Source organism: Leptosomus discolor, chromosome 9, assembly GCF_034619465.1.
Source record: "Leptosomus discolor isolate bLepDis1 chromosome 9, bLepDis1.hap2, whole genome shotgun sequence".
NCBI lineage: Eukaryota > Metazoa > Chordata > Aves > Leptosomiformes > Leptosomidae > Leptosomus > Leptosomus discolor.
In genome coordinates this window covers 41,956,518-41,978,266 of record NC_141399.1, presented here as the reverse complement: position 1 = coordinate 41,978,266, position 21,749 = coordinate 41,956,518, and the positions used below count along the sequence as shown (strand labels likewise).

Here is a 21,749-nt window from a genome sequence, read left to right as displayed (position 1 = left end):
AATGTCACTTGAGTTACAGCTCACACTTAAGTGCTGCCTCTGCCATTTAGCCATGCCAGTAACTGGTTCTTCACGATCACACACCATGTTACATGTCAGTGATCCACTGCTGAAGCATTTTGTTTTGGGGCTGTCTGAAATATTTTAGTGTTACCTTTTGGGAGGATTTCTCAAGCACAGATGTGATTACGCAAAACAGAGGCTTGGTTGACAAAAGGTTAGCAAGTGATTTATAGGTCGTAGGAGTACATTACAATACAAAGGTGTTATTAGCATATCAGAAACAAGTTAGAGGTAACTTTTTGACTCACTTGACTCTTACCAGGTTTGAAGAGCTGATCAGACATTCATATGCACCCATCAGTCAATCTTTAAAATCTATTTAGAAATACAACATGGGTAAAAAACATACAGGTATGCTTGCACAAGGTAAGGGGACTCTTTAGAAATCTGTTCCTCCCCTCACAAGTCACGTCTCCTTACTCACACATCTCAAATAAGTCTCAGTATTATTACCTGCACTGTGCAGATGGGGAAACTGAGGCACGGAGAAACACATTCACTAGGCAGAGAGCCAAAAGCACTTACAGCCTCAGTGTGACACACGAGCCACCAGATCTGCTCTCCACTACCTTAATTTTTGCTATCAATGCGTGCATTTCTTCTCTGAGAAGAAAACCAGTATGAAACACCACTGCAGCAGAACTGAGCGAGCCCCTAGAAAGATACTGCCAGACCTCAGCTGCAGGGTGCACCAACGCTGAGCTCTAGGCGCAAGGCAGGCCTTACAATTGTCCCAAATCTTTCTGCAAATCTCCATAGTCACAGACTGTTCCTGCATCGATCTGCCATTGCCTCATCCTGCTGTGACCTGGCCTAACCAAGCACTTTCTGAGATTTACTTATTTCTGCCCAGCAGGGACATAAACGATACAAAAACACACACAAAAAGCTGTGTAAAGCAGCAGGCAAATCCTGTGCTGAGCCCCCGCTGCGGCAGCCAGGGCAGGGGCATAGCTGGTGCGCACGGGCCTTACCGAGCTGCCGTGATTCACGCGCTGCCCAGCCCGAGGCTGGTGGGACATGCCGCAGCGGGCAGAGCCGCCTTCCCAGGTGGACACGGGGTTTAAGGTTTTCTGCCAGGAGGCATAGGGATGGGGCTGTTCCATGGCTGTACTTCTACAAAGGAGCAAGAGGAATACCACAGGTCCTCGGGTGTAATACCAAGATGATCTTTTATTGTCCAAAAGCTCCCTAGACTGGTCAGAGGCCTATCAATTGCACCGGCACTGGCAATCACCTAGTGGTCTTGCAGAGAGGTTCCTATCTACAGAAACTATCTGTGGCTCCTGGGTCACAGCAGGTAAAGTGGAAAAATGACAGGTTGTGTGCGCAGTGCTGCTCTGCTGGCAAGTTCTGAGCAGCGCAGCAGGGCTGGGTCTGTGCACAGGAACTAAAAAGTAGTTTAATATAAAAATAGAGCTTTAAGAATACCAAAACAACACGACAAGGCTCATGGCTCTGGTCTATCTAACACATTTAAGAACCACATTTTTCAGGAAACTTTTCAGTTAGAGAACTTCAGGAAAACTGTTTTTCAAAGCCTGAAATAATTCACGTACCCCTAGTAACAACACAGGAGAAAGGGGGGAAGATTTTCTAGTATGCACTCAAGTTTGCAAGATTGTCATTCCAGTGTATTACAGTTCATTTTGCACATTACAATTCTCTCTCAGCAACTTATGCCAAAGTTTCATACAAAATTATTACTCTCACGTAAGTCTCAAATACAGAAGAGTGGATTCTGGAGTGTGACTGAACTGAGACTAATTCTGCATCTGCAGAACACCATGTCCACACAGTATCACTAAAACCAGAGATTTCAGCAGAAATTCTTGCATGTTCTATGTATTCTAGTCTGTTTATATTTTTTGGCTTATTCAGTATCTCAGGTTACTAAAAAAAAAATCTGAATTTTCTTAATATTTTTGAAAATAAAACTTACACTCTCATCTCGGTTCTCTTGCCTTTCTGAAAGTGGTTTTTATCTCCAAATGGCTATTCAGTATTGAAAAGCACCTAAAATAATGTCATTTCAAGTTCCAACAGCACAGTGTTTTCAAACTAGTTGTATCTCTCCTGTGCAGTATATGCTTGCTGTTCATATCGTTTATATCCATTCAGCAAATGAGATGAGAGATTTATTCATCCCCGGCACTGGTGTCTCAGTACTAAACCCATGCAATCCGCTGAGACGCTGGTACCTGTAGTTTGGCATGTCTTTCCCGCAAAGTTCCTTACGAAAGGTAGCGTGTACATCTGCAATGGACACTCTGATGTCAGTTTTCAAGAGCTGATTTCCTTGGCTCAAAATTTTCCCTTCGGAGAAGCTTTAATTCTCTCAGTTCTTGTGGCTGTAAACTCTGGTCCACACCAGGAGTTAGCTTGTAATTTAAAGGAGATTCAATATAACCATTTCTGTACAGACAGACCCGCTTGCAGAATTCGAAGGTGCTAAACATAACACCGAAGTATGGGACAATCTGATAAAATACAAAAAAAAGCAACATAAGATAAAAAAGCAGTATTAGACTTGCTAGTATCATTCTTAGCTTAAATGTTTTAAAAAAAGGAAACTTCTAGGACTTCAAATCTGATCTGATCTGCTCATAGAGCTGTGCTGATTTATATAAAATCCAAGTCTCACCTCAGACTTGGCTGGCCCCTGCAGCATGCTAAAAGCAGGACTTGATTATTAGTGCATAACAAATTGTAACGATATTGTGAGGAACAAGGTCTGTGCTAGCCCATAGATTATCACAACTTGTCACATACTTAAGCAAATCCTAAGCAACCTCACCAAATCCTGGTAGGAAATGTGGGATTTATTCTACTCTATTCAGCAGAGTGACTGAACTATTTTCTTCTTTTGCCCCGTGCGGAATCAGCAGCTCTGCTGCCATGTGGCTTCGTACCGCATGGGCCAGGCACAGGCAGGCCATCACAATCAATCGCGTTGTCACTCAATTACTACTCATTAGCTGACCTGTAGTACTCCGTGTAGGTAATCCTCACCACAGCACTACAAAATGTATTTATGTAAACTAAATTACCTTCTGTTTAGGCCACCGGGCTTTATTTCATGCTTTCAACTCGGCAAGGACTGTTAGTAACCGATACGGACGCATTAACTACCTGGATGAAAGCACTACTTCTGACTGCTGGGGAAGCGGCTTATACGAGCACAGGTTTTTTACAGCTCAGTACAACATGTCAAATTACTGGAGCTCAGCTGAGAATTAGAACTCGCTTAGCTGGATCACTTGCAAACCCCCATCCATACCCTACCCTGTGTGTGAGCAGCACTCCCTTCTCTAAGGACATTCAAATGAACTTGAAAATAGTGACCTCTAGAAGCCAAGCTCACATTTGGGGAAACAGGACCAAACCAAGTTCCAAAGCTGGCTGATAACCTGCCTTACACCAGTTCTGTCTCGGACTCTTGTCTAATAAGTACAGAGGCATGTCATGAGCTTTATGACTGACCCCCAACTGTCCAAAAGTGCGTCTTGATCATTTCAGGATAGTCTTTGATTGGGATGAAAGCAAAACTTCACCTTGAGCAGACTGGGTGTGAGTCCACTCCAAAGTCCGAGCACACCTTTGTTCTTCACGGTTTGCCGGAAACAGTCAGCCATGCCAGTAAAGTGGACATCAACTGCTCCATAGTGGGGAAGCCAAGGACTCTGGGCCTGTTCAAGAGACACCCAGGGGTTTTAGAACAAGCAAAGGAAAACCGAAATAATTAAAGATAATTATTTTCTCCATTCTGGTACAGAAGGAACACTTAATGCCAGGTTTCAACAGACTGATCTGGATTCTTCCATCAACCCAAAAGAATCAGCTATTTTGCCTGGAAACACAAACTAAAAAGGGAGGGAATTCACTCTCTGATAGGTATGAAAGAGAAAGAGCAGTAATGTCATCGAGTACTTCCTTTTGTGCCATGTCACTACTAGAAATAAATCCCACCCTTGTGAAGACAAACCATCTGAACCAGGGCAGCACTAATGCACCAGCCCCACGTCTGCCAGCTGCTCCGGTCTGATTTCACATCGCTGGCAGCGGAGCCCCTACGAGAGGAAAGCTTGGGGCTGGCCCGTGCTGCCACACTGCCTTCCTGTAACTCTGATCAGAAGGGGACAGCGTGCTGACTTGGCTCTGGCTGCCGAGGCTGGGTCCACACTGCAACAAGAAGGGCGAACCGTGCTACGGGTTGAGTAGGAGCAGCACAGCAGAAACAGAAGAACAGCCATTTCAGCCCAGGCTGTACAAGCCCACCAAGGGCTCTAGGTGAGCAGTTAGCGCCCGTGCTCCCCTGTCTGTGTTACACGGTCAGTTGATCCGGGCTGGTTAAAGTCAGCTTGGGAGAATCCTGCTGGACTGCAGCTACGTTTCCAACTGCAGTACAGACAGTGTCTGTTCACATGGAAGAAGTGTAGTGGGTCATTTTTAACAGCAAAATCCTTCCTTCATTAATCTCCTACTGCGTTAGCACAGACAGGATAACCTGACCTTGAATAATCCCATCCTCATCCATCTGTGCACATGCAGCCATGGGTTTATTTCGCATCAGCAAATTGATGTTTCACTCAAACACATGGCAAGTGACACTTCTCAGTCAGGAGTGTGTGGGGATCCCAGGACACAGGTTGATGACTTGCGCGTGCAAGCTGATCACCACAGGGCAGAAGTTTGATAAAAATGGGACTCGTACAGTTAACCGATTGGTGAACATGGATATCATTATCCCCTCGTTGCTCTGAAACACCATGTGGTGCAGCATTTTTTCCCTCCTTGGCCAGGCTAACCTAGAGCTTCTCAGAGCTGCTAAGCCTATGACAAGCCTCTCCTAAATCGACAAGTGGTGATGACATTTTCTAGATGCCTCAGCTATAGCATTTCACATACTTGGCAACTTAGATGCTGGCAATGGGAACAGATCAAAACTCGTACTCCAGGTATGTAAGAGAAGTTGCTAATTGAATAGTTTCAATGCTGTTGAACAGTTCAACCTGTTACATTACTGGCAAGTCTACTGCTAATATTGAGAAGCTAACAAACCTTACTCACCCCATGCAACTAACTGCATAGTTTTGTCTACAAAAAAAAAATCACATATCATGATTTTTTTCTCACTTTTTTGGTGCATGGTTGAAATACATGTGAAATACTTCTGATGGCATGTAACAGGTAAAACCATACAGTTTCCTTTTGACAGGGCTTTGGGAGGCAATTTGGGGAAAGCAGCTGTCTGCACTAAGAAAGAAGGCAATAGGCTTCCACCACATCCTGATTTGTTATCTTCTGGATCCCCTTTGTCATATCCTGGCTCTTTTATCCCAGACAAGAGTAGGGCTGAGGATTGAATCCATGTTCTTTTACCCTTTAAGGAGGAGAGAACAGAAGCATTTGCTTCTCTCTGAACTTTCTCAACAGCGTACCTGATTTGTAAGAGAGAGATCACATTAGGGGGCTGGAGCACCTCCCCTGTGAGGACAGGCTGAGAGAGTTGGAGTTGTTCAGCCTGGAGAAGAGAAGGCTCTGGGGAGACCTTATAGTGTCCTTCCAGTACTTAAAGGGGGCTTAAGGAAAGGTGGGGAGGGACTCCTTGTCAGGGAGTGTAGCGATAGGACGAGGGGTAACAGTTTCACACTGAAAGAGGGGAGATTTAGATTAGATATTAGGAAGAAGTTCTTCACTGTGAGGGTGGTGAGGCACTGGAACAGGCTGTCCAGAGCAGCTGTGGCTGCCCCCTCCCTGGCAGTGTTCAAGGCCAGGCTGGATGGGGCTTGGAGCAACGTGCTCTAGTGGAAGGTGTCCCTGCCCATGGCAGGGGGGTTGGAACTAGATCATCTTCAAGGTCCCTTCCAACCCAAACTGTTCTGTGATTCTGTGATTTGTGGTGGAGAAGGTATTTCAACTAATTGCTCGTCCCCTTTGTGTCCACATTGGCTTTGCTAACTCCCTGGGGCTACAGCTGTTTCCATAATTCCTAACTGTGGTGCAAGCTCCCACAACTTCCTGGTTTAGGACTCAGAGAGGCAGATGTTATGGGATTTAACTGCTGTGATTTTACAGTATTACCAGCCCTTTGCAGGCAGTTCAAGGTAATGGCACTAGTCTAGTAGCCAAGGGTCATGCACATGTTCATTTATGCTCATTTGCTACAAGGAAGCTCGGCTGTCTGCTTGGCTCTGTTACTTAAGGGGTGTCAGGGTTTAAAAAGCAATAGTTAAATCCAACAGCGAGAAAGAGAGAAATAACTTTTCAAGGCTTAATCCACAGTACTTGAGAAACTCCTGCACAAAGACTCTCAAGACTGTACTACAGAAGATGCTGAGTGCTGCAACTGAGACTGCAGGGACCAGTTCCACTAAGAATGGTGACATTAGCACCAGCGATGCTTAGAAGAGCATTCAAATAATGTAAGTGTCCTTAAAAATGCAACAGCAGTCACAGGAGAGCTGGATTCAAAATCCTGTTCTGCTTTCTGGACTGCCAGGCAGTTTCCATGAGCTTTTTTGGTAAAGGAAACTATAGACAGCCAAGCAGTGAAGAGGGACAGGTTTCTAGAGTGCTTCAGGAAAGCAGGAACGCTGTTAAGATGCGATTCCCTTCCTTTTTAAGTCCCTTTGTGGTAGGCAGGGCATGACCCGCCAGAATTAGCTGCAAGCGTTTGCCTTAATCCCCTTCATTACTGTATGTATTGCAAAGGCACATATCACAGGGTTTCGATTACAGTACTCCTGCCTACACCACCAAGCCAGGCGACAAGCACACTGCAGGTTTCAATAGGATTCTGCACACAGTAAACATACCCAGAAGACTGTTAAAAAGGAACAGGTAAGTCAAACCTCCAGATTTCTAATTTGCTCACAGACACTGACCTCTTAAAGAGATTTACTGAAAGATTATTTATAGTAACATTCACCATGGTTACAGCCATTTTCAAGATTTTAGTCTGTGGGGTGAAGTGTGCTTTGCCAGTCTTTCTGCTTTACAGGGGCAGTATGTTTCCAGGACCCTACATACAGCATTTAAATAACGCTTGTCCACAGAATCTCAGAATCACCTACTGCAAAAGGAAAACTAAAAGCTATATCAGTGTGTAGTTAAAACTTCCATAGTTTGGAACACAGGTAAACAAAGTCAAAATGTATTAATGAAAGAAAAAAAATTAGGAAGGTGTTTCATTTGGCACTGGTTTTAATTAAAAAAATAGTGGGTTTTGGCTGGTTCTGCATCATCTAAGCATGTCTAGAACACTGCAATCCTCACAACCGCCCTATGGCACCAGAGCCAGAAAATGGAAGTAACAAAGCAGATCTAACTAGTTTCTCTACCTTTTTTTTTGCAGAAATCTGCTATGACGTACAAACCAAACAGCTAATCTCATACCAAAGATCAGGTTAATGACAGATGTTTCATGCCATGCAGCGCAAAACAGCTTGAATTCCTTTCCTTTGACACCCCTTGACACTATGTACTGCTGCATGGGAACCTGTTTGCTATGAACATTTTTAAAGACTTCCTTCCTTCCCCCCCAGTTATGGCTGTCTCATACTGCAGAAGGCTGGAGATCAGTACAGCTCCCTGAGCTGGTAACACAGTGCCAAGTTGTTAGTCATAGCCGTAGCGGGGGTCAGTTGCTCATCTTTTTACCTCTGATGGACAACGGGTTCTCTAAATGAGTAAAGCACATCAAACGCAGAACTGGCTCCATCTGCTCTCTTACAAACACAGTCTTAGTATCCAGAGGCCACCAAGTCTACTAAGTCACTGTGATACATCCCCGAAGTTAGCAGTCTGTTCTATTTTGACAATCTAAACCCAAGAGAGACATGTATCAAAAAAACCCAAAACCAAACAGCTACCTGCCCTCACATTTTTTTTTTATATAAACAAAATATTTAAGTAAGGGTAAAGCGTCATGACAAAACTCGAATTAACTGTTACCTGAAGATTCTCCAGACACCGTCTCTCACATTGTCTGCATCACGAGGTGACTGCCAGAACAACATATTCTCATTTTGGGAAGTAATCTCACAGACCATTACAAAGATTTCCCCTTCAGTGACCTCCCCCAGCCCCTCTCCTCCTCCTCGGATTGAAGGAAGGATGTAGTTCATCACAGCTGCAGTGGGAACAATGTCCATCAAAAGATCAATGACTCTCCAAGTCAACCTTTGATCAACCTTTCCAAGGCTCACAGTAGCCACACAGGGACCAAGTAGAGACCACTAGGTCAGGAAACGGCAGATGTGATGGTTAGGCCACTTGAGCCTGAGCCCAGAGCTGTGCAAATATAAAATTCCCACTTTACAATGTTTTGTTTTGCAACTATATGAATTTACGTGTATCAGAGACTACTTGGAAATACTTCCATCTCAGTTGATGTACTGTTTTCTCTCCTTCCCTGTTCACAAAGTTTGTTGGTACAAAGATTTGCTATTTATTTCTTTTTTGAGTTTGCTGTACTGTTGGCACAGAGTATGAAAAATCAACAAACAGTGAATAGCTGCCATAGGTGGTATGCTACTCTGATGGCAGATAAAGTAAAATTGCTTGTTCTTTATATATTTTCAACAGATTCAGGTGTCTTACACTTCTGATCAATAAAAAAAAAAAGTACAGGAAGGCACTTTACAACACAGCTCAAGAGTTCACACTCTTAATCTGGAAGCTAAAATAAGAAGTCTTTGCAGTCTGGGTTAATAAGGACACCTGCAACAGCAAGCGTAACTGTAATGCAAAGGAAACTGAAGGACAAAGATTGCAGTTTTCATTCAAGCTAATGCCACTACAGTAAGCAGAAATTTCACTCAATTGAAGGCTGATGCTTGAAAGGGTATTTAATTCCACTCAAATAAGAAATAAATAAAATGTAAATAAGTATTAATATTGGGGAAAAAAGAATGCATTCTCTTGGGCTAATCAAGCCTTTCTCCTGGATGACAGCCTTACTCGGTAGTCATTGTCTTTTCTGTGTCAGTGGTTCGGTAATGCCGACTTACCCCTGGCTAAAGTCCACCAAAGGTATTCAGGCATGTAGGAAGGTAAATGATGACAAGCATCAGGAGGCAATCAGTTCCAGCACAGCAGAGTAGCTGACCTCCAGCTTCCTGCACTCTAGGAACATGTTGTCCCTTCCTCTGTAACCTGAACTGAGGCCAAATCATCCCGCCTTTCTGAGACCAACGGCACCGAACGACGAAAACAGTTTACTGCTTGCTCAAAAGTTTGACTTTCAGGTTTAAACACATTATCACCAGGTGTGCCGTACCCTGAGGCTTCACACCTTGTTGCAGAATCCCTCCTTTGGTACCGAACCTAAGCCTTCCCTGCTTTTAACACCTGCGGTATGAAGAAATCTTTGGTATGGAATGTAGAGGTCTTTTTCCTCAAGGCAGTGCAAACCCCTTGCGTGGGCACCTCTGGGTGGTTTCTGAATGCCCTGTGATGGTTCAGCTCAGTCCTTACAAATCGGTGCACCATTTTCATGCCCATTAGCACCAGCTGATTTAACGGTGCAAACCCTTAATCAGACTATCTTGGTCCAGCGTTTCACACAGTGAATAGCAACGCTAGTTCCCACACCTCCTGCTGCCTGTGTAGGAACTGAGGGGAACATGAATGGATAGAGGCTTTACAGAGGACGTATTTCCATTGGCCTTATGTGGATGAGGTAAGGAATTACACCAAATCAAAATAAATCAGATATAAAAGAAAAGAGTGGCCATAAAGTTTTAGCTCCTCTTTATGGAGTATTTGGCGTAATTAAGCACCTTATATGTCACAGACACATCATTCTAAGCTTGGACAAATGGATCCAAGGCTCTCCTGTAAAACTGATGCAAAAGTACTCCTGTTAGTAACAGTGATAGCTGTCACTCTGGAGACATTACTGTCTCCCTGCTGAAAACTACGGCTGCAATAGTTGTGTGCGCACAGCCGCCTGTGTCAGGCGGCATCAGCTGGGTGAGCTTAGCGCGTGTAAAAAGGCGGGCCGAGTTAACCTCTCTGATTTCCCCCCAAGCAGATTAAAGAGCTCTCGCTCACACCGCACTGATCACAGAGCGGCGGAGGCTGTAAGGGGCCATCGGCCATGCTCTGCCAAGGCACTACCAAATCTAGGGGTGGGAGCGTGGCGGCCACTTCAGTGTCCGGGGAAATCATTCAGAGAGAATTGCATTCTGCCCTCCCTCAGACCTCCATTTCAAATGGGTACAGTGCATTTTCCCGTTTTCTTTGGCAGACCACTGTGCTGCAGTGCCAAGCTATTGCTATAATCCACCTCAGAGTATTACATACTTATCACACCACAGCTCCTTGGGTGAACAGAGTTAGAGACGACTAGACATAGCACAAGCTGTCACAAGGCAGACCTGACTGTTAGATCAGCCCAGTCCTGCTTCCAACCCTTGATTTACAATTTTTCCCTCTTATCCAGTTTTTCCACCAGCACTCTTCAGTGTTTCAACTTTACAGGCAGTCAGTCTTCATGATTCTGTCCTGTGGAAGTCTGGGGATCTACGAGAAATACTTCTGAGATTTGTTCACACGCACAAAAGCTGATCTAGGCTGTTACAGAAGGCAGAGCCCACGTTACGCTCAGTAGCTTTTTTTTCAGGCATTGTCTCAACCATATACTGAACCAAGTACTTCCCAAAGCAGTAGGACACTATTCTGCAACAGCCTGAGAGAAAGTGTTTTATAACACTTAATATCTTTAAAGCAACATCAATGAAACAATAAAAAACGCTGGTAGCTCAAAGTATTTAGACATAGGGAAAAAGAGAAGGAAGGAAGGAAGGAAGGAAGGAAGGAAGGAAGGAAGGGATTTTACCAAAATCAGAACCTGATGTCTGTTACCTATTTGCTAATAATCAGAGGAGCCAGGCTGGTCCCAAGTCCAAGTACCACCCAGGGCATGGGGTCCTGGCTGATGCTGAAGCAGCAAGGAGAAGGGGAGTGTGAGATCATAGGGAGAAGCAAGAAAAGTAAGAGCTCACATTGCAGCCTCCCCCTCAAGTGAAATATTTTTGGATTTTTGTCTCTATCTGTGCGCTTGTTTTCACAAAACTTGAAGGAAGTTAGTATCTCCGAAACCTCCACTCCTCTGTCAAGTTTAGTTGAAGCTGGACAGCAGGATCAAAAGTTATGGGGGTCAAGGACAGACAGCTAGCAACCATAAAAGCCTTAATTCCACTGGAAATCAGACTAGAAGTAGTAATACTGTGCCTTATTTGCTTCCACACTACAGAATTTGCCACTCTGTGTGATCAAACGGCTCCAAGTCTGAAAAGGCTCGGGCTCCCATGCTGTTCACTATATAAAGGGTCTCCCTGCCCAAAGTCTCAGAGCACGTATGCTTTTGAGATGTCGTGTGAACCACATGACCCAAAAAGGATTTCTTATTTTTAAACTGGGTCATGACTGCAATAACTTTCATATTCCCAGCTGACAAGAACACAGATCTCACAAGCAGCAGGGACGCCACAGCTTGAGAGCTTTCAGAGGCTGCCACACCAGCACCAGCGACCATCTCCAGCGACAGAGCACTCTTTGCAAGTTACTCGTGTTTAAGCAATGCAGAAGCACTGTTCTCCTCATTTCAGCAGGGAGAAGGTGTTTTTGTAATGAACATTTATAATTTTCTATTCCAAAGCTTTGTTAATAACCCAGCCACTGGGCTCTTGCTAGACTGACCTTCACCATGCAAAGAACATAGGGGACTATTTTAAAATAAATACTTAAATAACAGTACTACTTTTAAAGAGAGACTTCAGTATCTCTTTTGACTTCAGACTAGAAATGTACCAAGAGGGCAGAAGATTGCATTTACTTTAAACAGGCTACCTCACAAAGGGAATGACTGCTTACTTTTCTCCAGGTTACTAAGCACTCACAGCATTTACATCATTTACAACAGATTTCACACTTGCAGAGCATCTTGTTTTCCAAAGAACAACAACAAAAAAAAACCCACAACAAAAAAACCCAGAACACATGGCAGATTTATATGCAGCTGAGGCCTAACTGATTCACTTTTGTCACTGAAAAGAGGCCACTTCTTGGGTGATGCATGGCAACAGTCTACACTAGCCAAGAACAGTGAACTTGTCTGTTTATGGCAGTGGAGGGAATTAAAAGCCTGGATTTTAAAACAGAAAGATCACTACTGAGCAATGCTTTCCCCAGAGAGATGTCCTCATGACTTGAGGATGCTGTGCAGTCAACACCAAAAATGTGCTGAATCCTGCAGTATACTTAAAGTATGCGTATTCTGTATTACACGGGTTTGATGGTAAAGCTATACCTGAGTAGCATTTATTGGCAAAAGAAAGTTTCAGACAAGTTTTAGTCAGAGAAATTAAAACAAATTATACCATCAAAATATGGAGACAGGACTGAGATTCTGTAAACCATGCAAAGCTTGTTTATGTAAGGAGGTGAGGAGTAACTACAGTCAATGGAGTATCTGTGAAACTTTAGAGTCATCTTTGTGCACTCCGCCTAACAAAACTACCAAAGTCACAGGTCAATTTGGAATGAAGGCTGAGAAGTGCCAGCCAGGGGTATCTGAGCCTGCCTCCGAGGGTCATGTGCACAGAGGGAAGTGCCAAACTTGAGTATTAGGTTTGCACTGACCATTTGCATGTTTGTAGATTTTCAGTTCTACACATAGCCTGGGATCAGTGTCATTCTAATAATAATCTTCTGTACAGCATGTAACAACCCTAAATTCATCTTCCCTTACTGAAATGCCAGAGCTCGGTCCAATATGCACTTTTGAAGGTCATCATAGCCAAAAAGATAATGTGGGGAAGTGGAAACATATTACCAGTGCTTCCCTTAGACCCAGACTCACTCATAGGCAGGTATTTCCCTGCTTAGGGTAAAAAAAAAAAAAAAAAGAAAAGAAAAAGAAAAAAAAAAAGTTCTTGTATGCAAGTCTGCAAGGTAAAAGTGCAGTACTTGAATGTCACTTAGATACCGGATTCAACGAAGAACATGGTATTGTGAGGTAAGGAAGGAAAGCCAAGAATAACAGTCAGAAGAGTATAAAGATCAGTAAGTTCTTGTTCAGAACCTGATATAGCATAGGAGTGAGTCAGGAAAGCATTTCATATAGAGCATCCCTCTGAATAACCCTCTCGTTCACTAATCCCCTTCTACAGATGCACAACAAAAGCCATATTTCCATGCTGAAGCATGCATACAGTACCTCTTAATTCTCTAACATGCCAATCAGGAGCAAAGTGAAAAAAGGAAGACAAAGGAATAAAATTAGGATAAGCACAACATAAAGGACTCACATATTCAGTAAGACTCGCTCATATTAATTAACATGTCTTTTAAGAACAACATTCAAGTATATTTAGCAAACACAGCATCTTGTTAAAAAAGGAAGTATACATGATAAAGGTAATTCTAATAGCAGAGGGGGAAGAAGCCATGGTTACAGAGCAAATCTGACATCATAAATCATCACCAAAACACAGAGGAAGAATTGTTCACTGACAGTCAGCTCCTGCTCCCACAGATGTCAGTGACAGAAGCTGCTGACATCAGAAGTGTAGGATTCACATATGTAAAATGGGAAAGGATGAAACAAAACTATTACAACAGAGATTAAAAATAACACCTTATCCTTCCTCCCATAGCAGAATTCATTTTCTAGTCTGTGCAAACAATTCAAGTGTCATCTGGATGAGGAGATGGACGGAGCTAACTCTTCCAAGACTGCCTAGCGTGTCAGGTAAAGATCTGTACTGGATGTTCTGGTCTCAGGCTTGTACTCTATCCCAGAATCAGAGAAGACAGCCTTGTGTTCTAGTTTCTCAGTTTCTTAAGTGCCTGGGGCTGCCTTACAACCCCCTGGTTCCCATCACCAACAGGTTCACTGTACAGGTCTTCTTTGGCAATATACCACCTACATCTGTCAGATCAGTGGGACAGAAGGGAAGGAAGAGGAATATGATACTGACACTGGGTTCCTCTTCATACACGAAACCAGCATCCATTGCTTCAAAACAAGGCCAGCGTTTCCCTAGATGTGCTGCAGAGCACTCACACCAGGCCTGGGGTAGCTGAAGGCTCTGGTACACCCCTCTTTCTGTCAGCTAGAAAGGTAAATCACTGAATGAAGGCTGATCAGAATATGATGTCTGAGAAAAAATGTGATGAGAAGTATCTACTCCCCTGTTTTCTACAGAACACTGAAATGCCCTGAAGCTCTTTTTTCCCGTTCTTTATCCTCCCTCCTTCTAGGTCCCTTTGCATGACACCTTTTCTAGTGCTGTCCTAGACATTTCTCTCTTCTGACCACCACCCTGCAAACTGAACGGGCCAGCAAGTAAGCAGACCTGATCCCTGCAAAGCTGGGCCATACCCTGGTGTGAACTGTGAAAAAACAAACTTCTTGGATGTTCCAGTGAGCTCTTCGTGTCGGCTTGGGTGTGATTTTCAACAAGTCTCTTTTCTGGATCAGCCTCGGTGACTTACATAATTTCCAGTACCAATCAAATTATGGGCTTTCACGCCTAGGCAGCTAGTTCTTCTGAAACACCTTTGCCTTCTCCCATGCCTTCAGAATAAACCACTGAACAGGAGGTGTCTCGCTAAGCCTGGAAAATCACTATTCAGTTGTTGCAATGCATCTATGAAGAAAAAACCTCACCTCTCTGTTGTTGAGCCTTTTTTCTGTCCAAAGTATTTTTAGCATATCCACGTCCTACATAGTTAGGTAATAAATCCAGTTCCCTTCTTATTTCTGTAAGTGCCAATCAGATGTTTTAAGCACCCCTTTGGTGAAAGAGTACAGCCTAGTGGCAGGAAAATGAAAGATGGGCCTGTTCCACTTCTCTACTTGCCTGTCAAGACAAAGCTTGATACGGAACTTAACATCATACCCGTTACAACTGAAAGTTACTTTTGAATTGATTACAAAAACTGAACGTTCAAGTAACTGATATATTGACAGGAAAGATTAAAAGGGAAACAGCACAACAAATGCCTTTCTTTTCTTTATTCTTTAGGGCAACAGTAGTGTTGTGAGCCTAACGATATAAAGAAAAAGAGGATTTGTGAGGAGTAATTGCTTTTTTTAGACCCATTGATACAGCTGGAAAAAATGATCAAGTTTTCACACTCAGAATCTCTTTCTCACCTGAGACATTTTATCAGATACCTGATGAAAGAGCCCAATTTAAAGCTTGACTTCTGGACACACCAGCTACATGAGCTGGTCTAATAAAAGACATTACTTCTCCTGCTGAGGTCTTCTGTTATGAGATGAAGAGAGGGCACTGAAGGCATCTTGCCACTGGATCTGAGCCCTGTCTGAAAAAGGGAACCTGGGGAGCAGGAGAGAGGAATTCACAGTTTTACTGACCTTTTGCCAGCTTGTGATTTATCAACCAGGCTACCACTTCATGAGGGGGACAGGGACCTATATAATGCTGCCACAACAAATGACTGCTTTTTTTATAAGATCACAAAAGCTTCCTGTAAATCTGCAGTCCCACGAACTAGGCTGAAAGAACAAACTCATATGCCCCAGGCTGGAGAGCCACCAGACGATGACAGCTATTCACTGTCACTCTACTGATGAAGTTCTAATGAAAAGTCAACATCATCAAATGAATTATGTCAGTGAGATGGAAGCTGTGGGGTAGTGGTTGTTTTGTGGTTCTGGTTGTTTGGCGGTTTTTTAGGTCATTATTCCTAAACTTTCAGGAGAAAGGATCAACAAGATAATATAAAATGATATAGTAACTTGATATAGTAACTCTTGTGTTGCTGATGCTCCAGAAAAGCAGCATCAATGGGGAAGTCACTTGTTAACCAAAGAAGTCAGAAATAAGAATGAGGACAGTTCTGACCCTTCAGACTTAATACCTGCTGTGCAAGTTTCTTGTGGTTGCCAGTACGTAGGTCAGGCATAAATGGCAGACACACAGGCTCTGAAAATGACATGGATCTCATTCATCCTGCCTGCCTTCAAGGGGACTGAATGCCTGTATTTGACTGAAGGTTTGCCAATTCTGAACTGTGAGAATTTGATGGAATTGTCATGAAAAAGAAAAGAAATAAAGCTAAAGACACAGAATCTTGAGAGTATACATATATCCCATGATACTACTCAAACCCACCTTAAAAGCCTAACAACACACTTGTAACAATAATTTTCAGACTTTAAAAACTCCCCAAACCCAAACCAAAAAAACCCAAACCCAAACCAAAACAAAACCCAACCAAGCTAAACCAAAGACTCTGCACCCTACTGGTACGAGAAATAAAGGGGCACTCATGATCATCTGGCTAGTCTTGTCCCAAGCTCCTGCAACAAGCACCTATAACAAAGTACTAGTAACATGAATGCTCTGTACCTGCATCTTTCTCTTGACAGTCTCAAAGGGGAAAGAAAGTGTCTGTGCCACACCAGCTGCTACACAGCCATTTATGAAGTTCTGAAGAGGAGTGAAATGAAATATAGGTTCTTGCCAGATTTTGTCCAGATTGATGTAAACAAAGAATGAGCCCGCAGAAAATGGGACAGCACCTAGAAAGCAAACCAGACAGGTTTATATCAACACACTGCACACTAAGAAAACAGAGCTGCTCATCACATAATCTAGAAAGATGGGATGAGCCACTGCCAGTTTACACCTCACATTGCTGAAACCCGACCAGTATTTTGAAGAACTTTATTTTTTAGTCACTCGTTTACCACTAAACACCCATATTGTACCATCTAGATGTGCTGATAGGGGCGTATATATTTACATACTAAAATGTGTATGTTGTCAGAATTATTAACTGCTTTTGTCTCATGACAGGTCAGCTCTTTCTCCAGGTAATTTCTTTTGTGACAAGCTCTTATTCCAGTCCAACCCAACCCTAGCAGCTGTACAGGCAGAGTTGCCTCTTCAGTCAAGCTGATGAGGGATACTTCTGTCCTCTTTTGCTTGTTTCATGCTCTCATCAATTTTATAATGGGATGATACACTGTTACTATTATTATGCATTTTTTATAATGTCATATAGTGAAAAAGTGGACTCAAAGTTAAATGGCATTTTTAAAAGCTACGGAGAGTAAATAAATAATTTAAAAGTCATTTCATGTAAAGAGAGAATATCACTAATCTTCCTTTTTCACATCAGTTACACATGACTGTGAATACTGGTTTCACTGAAAAGCTAGCGAGACGCTCTCACACCTAGATGGGAATTAGGAACACTGTGTGTATATCTATATCTATACACATTTATTTGGTTTAAGAGTTAAATGGTGGAAATCTTGCATCTAAGCACAACCAGATCATCTATAAAAGCAGGAAAAGAGTATTTTATTGAACACTTAACCATATATAAAATACACACTTTGTCATAATTTGAAGCAGTAAAGCTGCAGCAGAGCTCATCAGTATTGTCATGCCTTGTAAATCCACAAACCTCCAGAAGAGCATTACTATTTGCTTTTGAAATCAAGTGAGCAAATGAATGCACTACAGAGCTGCAATAAACAATGTGCAATGAGGTGATTTCCCCCCATTATTATTTTACCTAATATAGCTGGTGAAACGCCACGGTAGAGCGCCAGGAGTCCTTCTTGATGATATATTTTGTAAAAAGCATGCAGAATTCCTTCGTAAGATGGTTCCAGCCGGTTCTGCACGATGAGCCGCGTTTTAATTACATCAGTGGGGTGAGTCACGATGGTTGCAACCATGCCAGCCAGACTTCCTGCCATGATGGCTCTCCAGTGGGAAATATGACCCAACTCATCCGTGAAAAGTATAACAAGTCTAGAGTAAACACATAAAAGAGGTATTATTAATGACAGTATGAACAAAACACATGAAAAATCATGCCAGATTATTCTCAATGTAATTCTTCTTCTGCCTGCAAGCCCCTTCAGCAGCAGGAGCTGGAACTTTAACACGTATTTCATCCAAGACCTTGCAACATGTAACATCACACAAGCATCAGAACCTCTGTGAAATAGAACATGTGAACATGCAAATATAAGCAGAGTCCAAAAAATGTGCTGAAGAGCCCAAAGAGATATTGGGTAAATCCACACTGAGGAAACGCAAAAGTTATCGTTAACAATGAAGTCAAGGCCTGCAATACACAACTCTGCAAATGCAATCTGCTTTGATTTTAGTGTTACTGAGCTCAAATACTTCTGGTACCTGAAAGAGCTTTTTTTTAGAGGGAGCTTGCAGAGCCCTACCTGCACCACAGATCCTAGCACAGACTAAGCTCACGTAGCTTGAGTTGTGGTATCGTGCTGGAGGTCCAGAGCACCAACTCAACAATGAAAAAAAAAAAAAAATCTTTAAATGGAGACTAATTGTCCAAATGATTTACTTGTTTGCAAGAGATTTTTAAAGTAATTTTTGACCACAGAATCCTCATTTATATTTCCATCTACAGGATGAAAATTACCATAACTTAAAACACGTCTGCAAGAAATTCTCTGATCATCAGACATCAGTTAGAGACACTGGTTCAAGCCCCCAGTCAAAGTTATCATGTGAGAAGAAACATGTAGATAACATCATCACAGGCCTTCTGAGAACAACTGAACTTTCCTCCGTTGCTCATCACAGAATGGTGGGGGTTGGAAGGGACCTCTGGAGATCATCTAGTCCAAGCCCCCTGCTGAAGCAGGTTCACCTACAACAGTGCACAGGACAGAAAGGTCCACATACTTCTCTAGAGAAGACTTACATCCAGGCACTATTACGCTCAGGAGGTTAAGTCTAAATTTGAAATTTTGAAACTGAAGCGCAGAGTTTTAAAGGCTAACCTACACCTCATGCATTGGGGATGCACAGAAGGACTCTTCTATGCACGCAGGTCACTCCTGCACCAGGGAGAAGTGTCATGGAGGCAGCAAGAAGCCAGTGAAAAGACTTGAAAGGAGAATCTTAGCAGAAGTAAAGTAAGTTATTACTCTGTTTTGGAAGCACTAACTAAACTGTCTAAACAGCAGATTTACATTTATGCTATACGGTGTTCCCATGTCCAGAACAAATTAATTTGCAAAGATTTTCAAGTCACTGCTTGCTCAGCTGATGTTTTTTCACATGAGCATGCATTTCCTACTGCATGACAGATCCATGCATCTACTTGTCTCGCGCCCCGGAGAGAGCCCAGAGCAGAAAGACTAGCCAAGCAGAAGTGAAAAGGCATCAACCTTTTTTTCCTACGCATCTTGTACGGTCCCTAAAGCAACACAGCCTGATTTTCCTGTGTGTGCACGAATGCGTGGGGAGGGTGGTGGGGTGTCTCTAGGCACTACTGAGATAACATTTAAAACCGACACAGAAAGAGCCTGTGCACAGTAACGGCAGACAGAGCGCAGAGCCAGCTAAACCCCCCCTTCCCCAGCCAGTTCCCCTCGCACCGCTGTTCCTGGGGCTGCTGTCTGTGCTCAGCCCTGCTCCTTCTGCAGCTGGCATTACTATTTCCTTAAGTTACTGTCTAACATTTCTCCTTTTGTGTTTCTTACCTTTATATACACCATTCTCCCACTAGAAAACACATTAAAAATCCCCAGATAATGTATCAAGAAATGCAGGCAGCTTTCATTTTGTTTCCTGGTAGCCTACTTCCACTTGTAACTGCACCCTGTGCAAACTAGAAACAAACTATAGCCTTGCAAAGGGAACACACTGTTTCAGGCTGAACAAACAAAACGTCAGTCATTTTGCTCGAAATCATCTGTCTTATACTAGTGCAACACGCGACTCTTCTGGGAACTTTACATTTCAATCGCTGTTTCTGCCTTCCCTCTGCCATTACCCCTCCCCTTGTTTGACCACCGCGTGCATTACAGGCAAAAGGACACCATAAAGCTGCCCAGTTCCAGGGCTGCTTCATCTGTCACGTCCTGAACGGCGCAGGCAGAGCGGGGAGGATGGCTCTTGCTCAGCCAGATGAATGACAAACCCCAGCTCGCTGCGCAGCGTCAGCCCGGGTGAGAGGCACAGCGGGTTGGATTGGCCAACGCAGGCTGAGCCCATGGCTCTCCCCACCCAGCACGGCCCATGAACTGGAATAACCCATCACCCAGCTGGGCGGAAATGTCAAGTGCATACCACGCACACAGCTGACCTTAACAAAAAAAAAAAAAAGAAAGAAAGAAACCCAACCCTGGAACTGGCAAAACATGCTGGTGCATGTGAAGAGTCAGGCACTCCTCTCAAAGGCTAAAAGATACTGGCAGCAAAAGGGAACGCTAGGAAATAGCTCCATCAGCACTGCTCCATGTTGATCCTGCTGCAGTCCTTCCAGCGTTTACCTTAATTTAAGGCCTGTGTATTAGTAAAAACAAGACGTTAAAACATAGAATGTCACCTATCAACTTCAAAACCTATCAAGTTTGCATAACAACTGCTGCGTAATAGGGTAAAAGATCTGAATGACGGTTTTGTTGTTATTTTGTTTGATACAGGTAATACCAATACTTGAGAGCATATACATAAACAAACTACGCTGGTTGCAAAGAACAGATGTGACAGCCCCATTTGTCGGTAGCACCGTAACTTCATCTCCGAAGGAATCTGGCTGAGCAGAAGCGATTTAGCAGTCCATCAACCCTGCATCGCTGAAGAACACCTATGACTTTAGAAGCAGTCGCTGGCATCTCACCAGGCCCTAAGACTTGCACCGCGCTGGATAAGCTAAATAAATAAAGTTATCAGCCAGGGTGCATGTCTGTGGGGAGAGGGGACACAGCTAGCCACCCAGCGGAGACGCTGAAGAGCCCCCGCGGGCTCAGCTCTCCGCTGTCCGCCCCCCCTTCCGCAGCAGGCACGGCAGGCCGGAGCCCCAGCGCACCGCTCCCCGCGGAGCCCCGTCCCGGCCGGGGCCGCTCGCTTACCGGCGGGAGGCGGCGAGCTGCAGCGCGCTGTAGGGGAAGAGGCGCAGGCAGGCGGTGAGGTTCCCCTTCCAGAGGGCCCGCACCCCCTCGGCGCGGCAGAGGCTCCCCCCGGCGCCGCGCAGCCCCCGCCGGCAGTGCCAGGTGCCCACCTGCGCCAGCACCGTCAGCAGCTCCAGCGGCGCCGTCAGGCTCAGGCTCAGCGCGCCCGCCAGCCCGGCGCAGCCCAGCCGCTGCAGGGCGGTCACCCGCCCGTCCCGCCGCCAGGTGGCCATGGCCCGGCCCGGCCCGGCCCGGCCCGGCTCGGCGCGGCGGCACTGCGGGCGCCCGGCCCGGCCCGGCCCGGCCCGGCCCGGTCCGGCGGGGCGCGGCCAGCGCGGGGGGCGGTGCCGCCAGCTTGGGCCGCAGGAGGGCGCTGTGACACGGGGCCCCGCCCGCCGCGTCCCGGCCTCCCCGCTCCCGCCCCGGTGCGGTGTGTGAGGGCGGGAGGGAGAACCGGGGGGCGGCCCGGGGGGGGGCGGCGGCCCCGCATCGCCGCCTCTGCGCCCCGCGGCCCGGGCGTTGGGTCGGTGCCTCTGCGGTGCCCCAGGCCAGCGAGCCGCGGAGGGCGGGGAGCCCCGAGTGCGCGCTGCTGCTGCCCGTATGTGAATGCACTTACTATTACGTTATTTGCATTTAGGTAGCATAAAACGAACAAAAAAGCCCTCACAGCAGTGACCTACGTGCGTTCACTTCGTCTTTAAAACTAAACGTATTTCCACAGTGACCAAATGCATCCATTGCTTAC

At 44.7% G+C, this 21,749-nt stretch overlaps 1 protein-coding gene across 1 annotated transcript; it reads right to left on the bottom strand.

The window, feature by feature from the left end:
* Positions 1 to 1,993: 1,993 nt before the first annotated feature.
* Positions 1,994 to 21,237, bottom strand: SLC25A43 (solute carrier family 25 member 43). Its single transcript, XM_086470137.1, has 5 exons — positions 20,966 to 21,237; positions 17,635 to 17,876; positions 16,458 to 16,630; positions 3,618 to 3,752; positions 1,994 to 2,543 (listed from the first exon to the last, which is right to left on the bottom strand). The coding sequence occupies exons 1-5, from the start codon at positions 21,235 to 21,237 to the stop codon at positions 2,340 to 2,342; spliced, it is 1,026 nt and encodes a 341-aa protein (XP_086326263.1). The 3' UTR covers positions 1,994 to 2,339.
* Between the last annotated feature and the right edge of the window lie 512 nt (positions 21,238 to 21,749).

What these genes read in the sequence shown, in the direction of transcription:
- SLC25A43 (XM_086470137.1), bottom strand. Translation starts at nt 21,237, where the DNA reads ATGGCCACCTGGCGGCGGGACGGGCGGGTGACCGCCCTGCAGCGGCTG. An exon ending in CAGCTCGCCGCCTCCCGCCG is followed by an intron (nt 17,877 to 20,965) that starts GTAAGCGAGCGG and finishes TGTTTACTCTAG; the next exon opens with ACTTGTTATACTTTTCACGG. An exon ending in TCACACCCAGTCTGCTCAAG is followed by an intron (nt 2,544 to 3,617) that starts GTGAAGTTTTGC and finishes GTATTTTATCAG; the next exon opens with ATTGTCCCATACTTCGGTGT.